Source organism: Zonotrichia albicollis, chromosome Z (assembly GCF_047830755.1).
Source record: "Zonotrichia albicollis isolate bZonAlb1 chromosome Z, bZonAlb1.hap1, whole genome shotgun sequence".
In the NCBI taxonomy this organism is placed as follows: domain Eukaryota; kingdom Metazoa; phylum Chordata; class Aves; order Passeriformes; family Passerellidae; genus Zonotrichia; species Zonotrichia albicollis.
Window position 1 is genome coordinate 34,837,182 of NC_133860.1, and position 13,063 is coordinate 34,850,244.

At 38.0% G+C, this 13,063-nt stretch overlaps 1 protein-coding gene across 2 annotated transcripts in view; it reads left to right on the forward strand.

Annotated features, from left to right (window-relative positions):
• RAB3C (RAB3C, member RAS oncogene family) overlaps positions 1–13,063 on the forward strand; it is a 121,482-nt gene that overhangs the window by 53,087 nt on the left and 55,332 nt on the right. For both annotated transcript variants that reach the window (XM_014268993.3, XM_005489767.4), the window contains exon 3: positions 3,798–3,916. In XM_014268993.3, coding sequence (XP_014124468.1) covers positions 3,798–3,916 — 119 coding nt within the window. The remainder of the gene's footprint in view (positions 1–3,797; positions 3,917–13,063) is intronic.

A 13,063-nucleotide genomic window follows, 5' to 3' on the forward strand; every position in this document is an offset into this window, starting at 1 on the left:
TTAATTAAAATCTGATGCTTACTAAAAAGATCTGCAAAGATAGGATCAGGTAACCAGAAGTGAATGGAATAGTGCAGCTGAAAATTGAATTTATGAAAGTGAATGTAATATTTGAAAATATTTATTGCAGCTGCCGAGTTTTCTCTGTGTGTGTGTGTTTTGTCTAAGATTTCTAAAATACTTTTTTTTGTCATTTGTGTGTGGTAGTTTTCATAAAGCATTCCCTCACCCTCATTCATGCCTCTGCATTTCCACTCATTAAATGAACAATCATCTGTTCTTACCAGACATTAACCACATGAATGAAGAAGACACCAACATGATATATGTGTCTTGTTTTCTGCTCATCAAAGATAAAAATGAACTGCCTTGTTTAAAATGCCAGTCAATAATATTCTTCCTCGGGCTTATTTTATTTCATTTGCTTAGAAATAAACATCAGCCAGTGGAAGTACAGATGCTGTATTTTAGAATTTAAATCTAAGAAGACAGTCGTCTTAGACCAATTCTATGGTCTTGCCAAATAGACTAAGAAAACTTAGCAGCAGACAGTAACCCTACCTGAATTGGAAAAGGTTTTCTTCAAGTACAAGTATATAACAGTATCTGAGGGTACAATCATTGTGATGTACAACTAGAAATATGATAAAATTGGGAAATCAATTCTTTTCTGCCTAGTTCTTCCATAAGAACAAAAGCTAATAAACAGATGTACATAATATTATCTGTTTGAAATAAACAAAATTAGTGTAGTAAAATATAATATTTAATGTTAAAGTTTATTATTTTTCTAGTATATTATCTCTCCTGTCAAATGGTATTTAAGTTCCTTGATGATCATATGAAAGGACCTATTCTTAGGGCAGTTATGAAGATATTCTTGTCTGAATACAAAGAACATGCTTATGAATGTGTGGGACATGAAAGTTGTGACACATTGGTTGTTTATATTTGGGTTCATTTCTTACATGACCCTAAAAACTTTACTGCATAAATTTCTCATCTGGTCTATTAAAATTTTAATTGCTTCTCCATAGGAAGTGAATATAATATAATACAAAGAAGAATGTGATTATCTGTATTTGGAACTAATATACTCCCCTTTATTAATGGTCATCCATCTATGTCATGTATACTGAAATATAACTTTAGAAAATCTTTTTATATCATCCTATTAACATAGCATTACCTATGAATTTAGAATTATGAATTAGAATTTGAGAACAACTCCAAATACCTAGTTCCTTCCCAGACTGTCAAACTTGGGTCGAGACAAAGATCTTCTGTCCCAAAGTCAGTATGTGTTTGGATCTTCATCTGCAGCTTCCTGCTCCTTTGTATAAAATCATTTAAGGATTTTATCATCTTGATTTGATATCCTTTAAACTGATTTTTAATTTTCCTTATTTATTTTTGTAATCAAGAGTTCTGAAGCCCACCCTACGTGGCTTTACACTGAACAGAAAATAGTTGGTGTCTGGGACAGAAAGCATCATTGACTAATGACTTTATTGCTAGGACTTTTCACTCTTATCTGCAGGTGGGCTTCAGTGGAAACTACCCAGAGCAAAATAAAATTGTCTTCAGTAAGAGTGGCCTCCTGCTTTTCATACTATCATACATTCTAATCAAACATGTCTCTAACTAAAAAACAAGCAGATAGACACTGATAAAATTTGAAAATCCTCTCCTGGACAGGCTGAATGCTTGCTGTGGGCCATATTTTGTGTCTGTGCATCCCAGATGTTTTCTCTAATAAAAAAAAAAATCAAATAAATGAAACCAACCACTACAAAAAAACCCACAAACCAAAACAACAAACCAACAAAAAAAAAAAAAAAAAAAAAAAAAAAGTCGAAAAATCCCACTCCTTTCATAAATGAGATATGCACAGGTTTAGTGCACATCTTTATATTCAGGGACACCAGAACATCTGGGAGCAGCTATCCAAGCTCCAGAGTACAGCTGGTAGAGGCTCAGGCTGTTCAGACCATAAACAGAAACAGTTTAGATCTGTCTGCCCTTTCCCACAAAGATATAACCAAACTTCATGTGACACCTGCTAAAGTTTTACTACTACTTTAGCTTTCCATCTTGAATCACTGAAAACTACATCAAAGCAGCACTTACTGTAATCCAGGATGAACAGGAATCATATATTCTACCTAATGTTGTTAGTTTCAGTGATGACCTTGGATTTTTTTTTTTTTAATCTAAAAGTCTTTTCTGTTGCATGTGGAATCTCCTTTTATTATTTTATTAGTTTATGAAATAGATGATATATATGCAGAAATGGAGGCCTGCCTAACCTATTTTTCTTTTGTTCACAAGGGAGTACTTCTAGACTGGAAACTATTTCAGAAAACATACCAAATATGTTTGTTACTGGTTAGTCTTCTTTGTAGAAAGACAAATTAAATGGATTTATCTGTTTAATTTTCTAGCTATTGAAAAAACATTGGAAATTATTATATTAATTTTCACAGTTTGTTAAAATTGAATGTGCACAGATTATCTCTTAATTACAGGATTGCACTGAAATATGTTTCCTGTAGTGCTATTAATATTAATGGCTTAAAATATTAAATAGATAGGTTGGAACATGAAATAGTTATGTATTTCCTGTATTTCAATTATTGCTGTTATGTCTAAATTTTAGTGCAGACATAGGTGGTTGTGTTACAGAAGCAGAGAATACTTAATGTTGGGAAAGACCCCTGGACATCAGTGTGCAACCCCTGGGCCAGATGGTCCCCCAGAGCAGGTGACACAGGAACACATCCAGGTGGGGGTTGAGCATCTCCTGAGGGAGGGAGCCTCCAAAACCACCCTGGGCAGCCTCCTCCAGTGCCACCCTCAATGTAAAGTTCTTCATCAAGCTGAGGTCAAACTTTTTGTGCTTAGTTTATTTATGGCCATTGTTCCTTGTCCTCTCACTGGGCACCACTGAAAAGAGTTTGGTACCATCTTCTTGCCACCTGTCTTGAAATATTTATATTATATTAATAAAAGCATTAATGAGACCTGCTGCCAGCCTTTTTTTCTCTAGACTAAACACTATTCTGGATATTGCATTAAATATATTAAAAGATAGTTGCTACCCTGAAAAGTTTTTAATGGAAATAAGGAAAGCAAGGAGTAGGAGATAAGACTTATATTTCTACATTTCTTGCTTTAAGGACAGTTTATTAAGATGAGGGAGAAAACTGGGTTGAGGTAAGGGGCTGATAGCATTTATTTTTTCCCGATATCATCCTTGTTTTAAGAGCACTGCCATACAGTCTTTTTTCTTTTTTAATTTTTGGTCAGCAAAAAGCTTATTGGTGCTCTCTGACATGAGCACTTGTGGAATAAAATTACAAGAACAGAGCAATTAGCAATTGCCTTTTTGTTCCAGATATTTCCTGGCTTCGGGAACCATCCTTTTCTGTAATGAAGGTCCTAAGGATGCTATTTTGTTCCAGCATTTTATCGAGATTTTACTTTTGTCACACTGGAAAGGTACAAGGCAGGATCAGAAGAGAAAGTTCTTACCCAGCTCTCAGGGTGAATAAAATGAACCAGTAATGATTCAGAATATTTGGGCTGACAGGGGGCCATGCCTTTCTGCTGCTCTACACTCTACCTTCATAACAGAGTTGATATGTCCCTCCAGTTATGATCCAGTGCAGAGTTCTCCTGTTTCTACTTATTCTCAGGATTACAGAGCTGTACAATAACTCTTGCTTTTCTATAAAAGAAAAAAAAAAGTTGTCAATTTATGTGTAATATAAAAATTTTGTTTGTTATTGTTTCAGGACACAGCAGGCCAGGAGAGGTACAGAACAATTACCACAGCTTACTACCGGGGTGCAATGGGCTTCATTTTAATGTATGACATTACAAATGAAGACTCTTTCAATGCTGTGCAGGATTGGTAAGTAAAAATTGGAATTTATATTAAATAAATACTCAGAGAGTATGTATGATATCACTTATCTGCTGTGATAGTGTAAAGTGTTTTGGAAGACTTCCAGTTAAATGCTTAAGCATTCCTATACCTGAATATTTGGTGGTGGGGTTTTTATCAGTCAGGAAAGACAATAAATATTTTAAAATGTTTTGCATATAATTAATTGTAACCATTGTGTTTACTTTAATTTCAGTTCATGTCCAATATTGATACTACTAAAACCAGAAATATGCTAATATGGAGATTAACTACTAAGATACCAGAAAGTGTTTCCATACTTTATGGAATAAAATGAGATACCATGTTTGAGCATAATTTTTGAATTTCTTTTTTTATCTGTAGCTATATATACATTGTTCTGTCCATCCTGTTAATCAAGTGTTGAAGTGAGTGAACTTTATCAGAATAGCAGACCCCCTAGAGTGGATGGAATTTGTATTACCTGGTGTTATGTGAATGTACAGATGTTTCCATGAAAGTGGAGATATCATTTTAATTACATGAGTCAGTCAGCGTCCAGAAAATTTAAATCTTTTTTAAGTAAAGCTAACATAAAAGGAAAGCCAGAGTTTCCTTCAGTGATGTTTTTTCCTCTGTGAATTATTTTAATATCCAAAACCCTCTCAGCAGTTTTCTGAGTGATATGAATAACATTTGTCATGTGTGCTCCACATGCTGTCTTGCATATAGTTCTCACGGGACAACTGAGTTTGAAAGAGGATTTTGTTTTGAGTTTGTGTGGTTTGTTCAGTATGTTTATTTGGCTTTTTTAAAATTTATTTTAAGATATGTTCTAGGACAGACAAGCTCAGAATTCAAACTTAAAATGTAATGATGCTGTGATGCCTGTTTTTAACAGAAATTATTGCCCAGCATTAAACCATCCAAGAAAAATAATTTTCTCTCTTTCATACTCTTCTAATTATCATTGTGGTAGAAGGTGTCACCAAACCCATGGAACACTTTCCCTCTCCACACCTAGTATTTTTCTTGGTCTGTATAAGATGAGATTGGTCATTTATCACTCTGAAAATAATAACTGAAAACCTTAGCTTGACTCTGCTGCAGTGAAATGGGATCTTGGGTTGACTAGCACTTCCCATGTAAGCACCAGGAATGTAGTCATTTACAGTCCTCCAGGGGAAAGGGCCAACTCCAGACTGTGTCCCATCATTTCTTCATCAAGTTATCTGTATGCCTCTACAGAGGCATATGTGTGATCAACTCCTTCCATTTTTGAGAGAATCTATAAGCTTGCATGAATAGTATAGATTGAGTAACTATCTTTGGACAATTGGCAGTATCTGAGTGGAGTCTCTGTTTGATACTTCAGGAGGAAGGAACCTTTGCTCTCCCTGAGTTATGACAAAGGGATGTTTTCCCCATGTTTTACAAGCTGGAAACATGGTATAATTACTTGCTATTACACATTTGTGACTACAGCTCTGTTAACAGCATAAGACACCTCCTAGCAGAAGGTGGCTGAAAGTGTTAATTCATAGATCCTGCTGCAAAAGCTTAACAAAAACATGAAATCAAGGAGTACACCAATCTCCCATCTGAACCTGCAGATGTGACTGCCAGTGGCACTGCTTTCTGGCCCTGCCAGATGAAGCACCTTCTTGCTTTGTCCTGATTTTCATTTTCCATGGGCTGATTCTATTCTAGCACTGGGTTGATAATGTCTTGTCTGGGACCAGCTGTGGTCTGAAAATTTCATTGTCCCATCTCCAGGCAAACCAGATGGCATGCCATGTATTATCTCTCTTCCTCTAACACAAAGACTTTTTTCATAGCAAGTGTAAATATGAATACTTATTATTAATTTTCCCACCTGTTTGTTTTCCACTCTCCTAGATCTGTTATGTTTGGCACTTTTTCTCTCCTGGTAAAAAGTAACTAGACTTCATGCTAATTAAAAAGAAAAAAGTCACTGTAAAATAAGACAAGAAAATATTTTAAAGCTATGGAGTTCTTAAATAGATTAATTATGAAATATGGTTTTCCAACCAGTTTTATCTAGAAGTTTTACAAAGACTTGACAGCTCTTGTAGAAATTTGGTAGAAAGAAAGGATTGCAGTATTATGTGTTGAGAGCTACTGAGAAGTAATCTGCATGATGAAAGGAATGACAGATATGCTGAGTGCCTCACTTGTCAGGATGAGACATAGATTTGCCTGTTATTTGTATTTTTAATGTCATAAGCTCAGTTGCTGTTCTGCTGTTCTTCCTTTTTTTCATTACTCCCATCTCACAGTTCATAATTAATTTTGATCAGCCCTGGCTTCAATTTTTATAGTAATTGCACAGCTTGCTTCTGAATGTGAGAAAAGTTAAAGAAAACTGGCAGTTACCAATGCTGCAGAAAAGCAAGCGTGGCCATGTACAGGTATCTATGTCTTTCTGAAAGTTACAGGCAGAGAAAGCAGGGGCTTTTAAGTCCTTTTGGGGCTGAAAGTGCTTTTCTCTGTGATAAATGTGCCTCTCTAAGCAGTGGTGCCTTTTCATATTCATGGACAACAGATCAAGTCCAACTTCAAATCACATCACATCAGCTTCAAGGCTTGATCTAGAAATGGCACTGCAGTCAGGGCAATGAATCTAAAGGTACATTTTAGGTTTGGATAAAGGACTTTGGTTTAAAATGTGTGTTGGGATTATTTTTTATATTAAAATAATTTTTTTGCAGCCTGAAAATATGACTGACATTACTCCTTTTTAACTACAGATATAGATAAATAATAGTTGCACCTCTAGAAACCATATCTAAGTTAGCATGTATCTATTCAACTGTGAAAATTCTCTATGCAATGCTATTATTAAGATTTTATATAAAAAAAATTGGTATCCATAATTTTTTCTATTAGCACCTTGTGGTGGTTTGACCAGGAAGGAGTGGGAATTCTGGGAAGCTGTGGTCAAACCAATGAAAGTTTTAGGTTTGAGACTGGCACCTAGTGTAGCCAGTGGGGTTTGGACACACCTCCGAGAATACACAGGGGTTAAAAGCAGGGCACTGCCCTTGGCACTCTCTCTTGGGACGTCGCTTCGAAGAGGTCAGATCTCTTCCCCTGTCCAGCCTCTACTGCTGGGCGGGGGGAGGGGCAGCCATGCGGTAGGCCCGGGGCCTGGACAGAGATGGGGGTGAGAAAGCCTTCAAGGATGGAAGGGTGGAGGAGCCCCAAGAGACATCGGGCAGCCATTCCCCCCCCCAGGAGGGAGAGAGAGGGAGAGTCGGCGGTGATAGGAGCCGGCCCAGGAGGAGAAAGGGGGGGAAGGGCGCAGCCCGGCCGGCCGCAGCAGCAGCAGCACGTGTGGGAGTATTATCGTTCTGAGATAGACAGAGACTGAAAACTTTTAACCCTTTCTTTCATGATTGGGGCCTTGCAAAAATGCTAATCCTCCTCGAAGCTGAATAAGAAGGGAGATAAGAGATGAGATGAGACAAGGACCTGGCCCGAAGAACGTGGAGATGATTGGATGGGGAGAGATGATTTGGAGTGGCCTTTTGGCTGGACTTTTCTTGTGGCCATGGACTCAGTTGTTCCTGTGACACAGAGACTGCATTTAGGGGGAGGCAGTGCCTCAAAACCAGGAAGGTTCATTCGTGAGGACCCCCCGGCCCCAGGGGGTTGGAAAAATATGGGGGGGACAGATGTCCCAAAGCAGAGACTGTGCCTTTTTGGAGTGAGACAAGGCATCCTTGAAAGACAACCCTAAAAGCAGCTCTGGTCCATGCCGTCAGTGGTGAGAGCACTGGGCATGGAAGGAAGATGTCACAAGCGGCAAAAGGACTTTTTCCGGGCGGTGCCGAAGTGACAAGGAAGCACACGAGGTTTCAGTGTGTTTCCAAGAGAAGCCTATGGAACAAGAAGGACTCCTTTCCTCTTCATGAACTGCAGTTTGAGTATACTAAAGTGTGGGGCCAAGGCTGGGCAGTTGATGATTTGGGAGAATGTATCGGATTGGGAAAGTCAGGGAGTGGGGAGGAGGAAAGTTTTTTTGTAAGGTTTTCAATTTCTTTTTTTCTTTTCCTTATAGTCTTTCCCTATTTTCCTGTAGTTTAAGTAATAAAGTGTCCTTTATGTTTAAGTTGGAGCCTGTTTTGCTTATTCCTGGTCACATCTCACAGCAGACACCAGGGTGAGGCATTTTCATGGGGGGCACTGGCTCTGTGCCAGGCTCAAACCATGGCACACCTATATGTGTAATATGTAGCCAAGAATTCAGAGAGAGTGGATTTGTGCTGAAAGTCTGTCTGCTAGCAAAAAGAGCAAATCAAACATGCTTTGACTCAGCAGTTCTATGGAACTCTCCCCAGGGTCTGAATCTGCCTTTACTAAGAGGCTTTTTCTATCAGCAATGCAGCTAATGCTGCAAGATGTGTACCTTGAAATAGCTTGATGCACTTTGGTCTTGTCATCCTGAAAATATGAAGATTTTGGAAATGGATATATTTCCTTTAAATAGGAATCAGTTGTAGAGCATTCTTTTCTGCTTGCCTGAGTTTTAAAGTAGAAAAAAGTTATAACCAAATAGCCTAAATTTCCCATTTAGTTGATTATTTAAGACAGCATCTATGTGTTTCAAGAAAGTGGCCTAGTGGGATCTATTTTCTTTAGAAATTCCTCCTAATTAAATTTGAAGGAGAAATAGGTGAATGTTGAGAGTGGCTTGATGCCACCTCAATGTGTAATTTTTAGTTCAGTTCTAATGTCACAGTGCTGGCATTAATTCCTGTTTTATCCTAGCACCTGTAGCATGTACATTTGCTAGCCTTTTCTCTCTATACATTTCACTTGGAGGTGCTATGCCACTTTTCATCTTAGTGTTCAGGGCGCATAAGTTGTCTCCTTAATGTCAGTGGTTCCTTATGGTAGAAAGGAGAGGCTGAAGGCTGTGTACTGTCTTTGCTACTAGTACAACTCAATATGCTGAGTTCTGTAGAAGTTCCACAGAAATAAATGTCTCTGGCTGCAAGGGCACTGATGAATCAAAGTTTTTTATGTAAAGTATTATCCTCTCTAATCACTGACACTGCCAATTCATAGCTTTAGGAAAACTCTCCATGAAAAAGGACAAACATAAACTTGTTTTTCTAAAGACTTTTCTTGACAACATTTGATGTTAGGATTAAGCATCACTCTGGCCTGAACTACTTGCCTTGATAAAGATACTTATATTATTCTTCCTACTAAACCTTGAATTAAAATATGCACATTACAAATAAGAATTTCTGCAAATCTTTATCAAAGTGGTTTGTGTCTTGTTTGAAAAGAGAAAACATTTTCTGTGGATTTACTGTCCAAAAACTAATTAATGCATTATAAGTTAAGCAAGAAAGACAGATGTTAAGTTTTCATGGCATTTTTCATTCATTCTTGTCTTTATGCTCTGAAACCACAGAAAGAAACATGTTTGTGGAACGGAAATTTTTTGTACGTGGTCCTTGGTCTATTGGCTCTTACTCTCACCTGTTCCTTCCATTTGTTTCGTTGTGGGCTTAAGGACTTCAGTAGGTTTTACACCACTCACTTGAACCTCCTTCACTATAAATGCGACATTTTCTTAGATTCTAGGCAGCCACCCAGTATCAGGGTGTCCATTCGGCTGTCCTCTGCTGCATCAATGCTGCCAGTGGGAAGTCTAATAAGAAGGGGAAGTAAATAGTGACAGAGTTCCCTCAGAGTGCACTATGTCTTTCTTTTCCCTCTAATGTGAGCTCAGCTCAGGCAGTACAGTCAGTAAGTCACTGACAGCAATCACACACCCAGGTCCTGCTCAGTCACCAGCTGGTGAGTGCAGTTCCTCAGTGGAGCTTGTCTCAACAACAAGCTTCAGGAATAAGTCACTCTTGACTTCCACTGGACCTAATTGGCTTAGATAACTTTTTATATATCTATATCTATACGTATCAGCTGACATGCTTGTTGATTAGGGCAGCTGTTGGCCATAACCAGACATGAACTATTACCACCACATTGCAGTCTTCTTGTTAGCACCAGCGGCACACTGGCAGCTACATCATAAGTGTGGCTGCAGCTTCTACAATGAGAGTAGCTACACCTTTCTCTACAGCTGCCACCCCTGCAGATAAGGGCTGAAGTTCTGGGGATTGATCTTTTCTTGTTATACCTGGTCTGTGGTAAGGAAGGATGCATCACTCCTTTCCTAAGACCCTTTTCCTCAGTGACAGAAATGTGGAGGTCTGTCTGACACAAAATGGCCAGAATCTTTTGTCTGAGAAAACATGAAAAGCTAGCAAATTATGCCTTGCTGCTACCTACATCTGGCAAGAGGACAGCTCTGGCTTAACTATCCCCATGAACTTGCTTTGTTGGACTGGAAATTTCACAGTGGAGAATTATTGTCCATTTGATGAGGTAATGCAAATACTCAGCCATTCAGAGGACTGTTGTTCATTAAAGGACATGTCTTCCAATTTGTACCACATCCTGCTCTTCTTCAGATATGATGGCTGGGAGTTACACTGAGGTGGATAAAAGCAAACCAGATGATCAGATAAGTATCTGAATGCTGCTGGGCTGAACTTCTGTCCATTAATTAGATCATGTTAAGGTACTCTTAATGAGATTTTCAGTTTTGTCTGTTTTTTCATATGATAAAGCTTTTATTTTTCAAAAGGTTAAAGTGGAAAATACCTCTGACAGGCTAGTGGATAGCTGCTGGAGTTTATCAAGAAGATAAACAAACTTAGGGATGGTAAAATATAACAGTATGCTAAAGAAGGTACATGAAACGCTGAGTTTAATATTTAGCAAGTCTGTCCATTTTATAGTTACATACTGACAATAGTAAAAGAAACAAACCCTGGTATGTTATAATTAACTCACAATGTTTATATTTGTTAATAATAAAAGTCTTACAATCTTGTGACAATAATAGTTTGTACTGGCTGGGCAGTAACTAATACACTCTTATCTCCCTGTAACTGTTTATTGACAGAGTTACACAGTTGCTCAGCATTCCCAAATGAAAGCTCTGCTGCCAACCAACACAAGTCCAGTCAGGGACTTAATAATGTTCCTGAACAATTTCCACTCTCATCTGAAGCTGCAGGTTTTTAATTTTTCTCAGAACTCTAATATTCTGAATCTGTTACTCTTCAGAGGAATATCACGATCCTTGTACTACAGTTAAAGCTTGAAATTTGCTGATGGAGCTGTTCCTTTGGGGTTTCAATTTTGCATTTACCTTTTGCAAGTTGGGATATTTCAATAGCATTAAGACTGCAGTTTCACTCATGCAGCCTGGATGATTTTTGTTCAAAATCTCAAAAAAAACCAGACTCTGTGAGTCAGTAGTAAAGCAGTGTACAACTTTGCAGGCAGTATGAAGTTTAACTGAGTCCTTCTCCCTTATGAACTTTCTTACCTCTGCTCCCCTCTCCCCTCCTTTCCTCTGCACATCAAGATGCCCTGTTTCGAGTGTCAGGCCTTGGCAGGTGTAGGAGTATATTAGCTATGTGAGATACAGTCTATATGTGGGGGACTTCAACAAGATTTATTGAAATTGATCCCTATGCTCAAAAACTGCCATTAATGTTCTTGCATTGAAACATTAACTGCAATGAGACACAGCAATATGACCTGCTGGTAGTGATTCTTTTCAAAGCATATCCAAATGCTAGTTAGGTGATTTAGGTTGTCTTTCATCAGATCATTGCAAGGCCTTGACCATTAAACCAAAGGCATTTATAATGAATGCTCAATAATGGCAGGTTTTAGCCTTCTTTTTAAGTCAATTTCTTTCCTAATGTCATTTGTTGTGCTGTGTTATGCTAATAAAAAAATTCTTAATTAAGAAAACACTAAGAAAATAAAGCCTTAATTGTAAATACAGCTTAGTAACATCAACATTCAGCCAAGGATCCCTGAAAGAACTTGTCTGTCCTTTTAGTGTCAGATGACAGTATGTTAAAGACAAATAAACATTTCTGATTGGATATGAATATAAAGTCATTATAAAATAAGGGAAAGAAAAGGAAAAAAATATTTTCATTCCAAATTAACATTTATACTTTTACCTGATGCTTGTTCTTATTTTCCAGAGTACAAGAGGCATTACAGTCTCTTTAAGTAGGACAAAAAAATCTTGCCAACTATTTGGACCAAGATTTTGGATGTTTATTAAATGTGCTTTAGCAGAAAATATGCTTTCAAAGCATGAATTTATCTAGATATTGTGAAAACTGGCAATAAAAACTGAACCTTCCAGGTCACAAACTGGTGTTCAAGCTCCCCACAGGGACCAGAGGAGGGCTGTCTTTAGGCTTTAATCCTTCTCTGTGGTGGCCACCAAACAAATGAGGACTGCCTCAGTGGCTGAATTTGTTGACATTACCTTTCTCAAATAATGAAGCACCACAGAAGCCTGCAACCAAGCTGAGATGCTCAGGGAGAATTTGGGATAAGAGTGTTTCCAATACAGAAATTAAATTGTCTCACCCATACTTGGATATCACGGTGCAGTGCTCAGTTCTGCATACAAGTTATTCTTGCAAAGTTATGCATTGCCCCTGAGATTAGACCCAGCACAGCTTGCTTTAGCAGTTTAGGACTGACCATCGCAAGGGGTCAGGCAATGGCAACGCAGTGAAATATTTAATCCCTAAATTATTGCTTTAGAAGGAGATTGACATCTATAGTTTAACTAGAGTTGGGGATATGGTTTTATTTAAGTTGGGGGGAGGGAAGTAGAAGGCATTGGTCTGTGCGCAACTCTGGGAAACAGGGTATCTGCTTTTCCACAAGAAAAGCATGGAAAAGCAGATACTGCTGCACAGCAGATTAGTTTTAACTCTACCAAGGACAGTAGTGACTTTATCCTGTCTTATTTCTTGATCCCATTGGGATTTTGAAAAATCAAACTAAAAGTCAATTCCCACATGAAAAGATGAGAAAAATTGTATCTGTCCTATTCAGATATTGGGGAAGCAGGGAAGGCTCTCCTAAGCTCTTCATATCTCTCTACTTGTAGTAAACATGCTCTGCCATAAGTTCACATCATGAAAAACTCCAAGGAGAAAAATAAATCAATGCCTTTTATCTTCAATTGCCTTCTCCCACTCATATGATACATCTCTATAT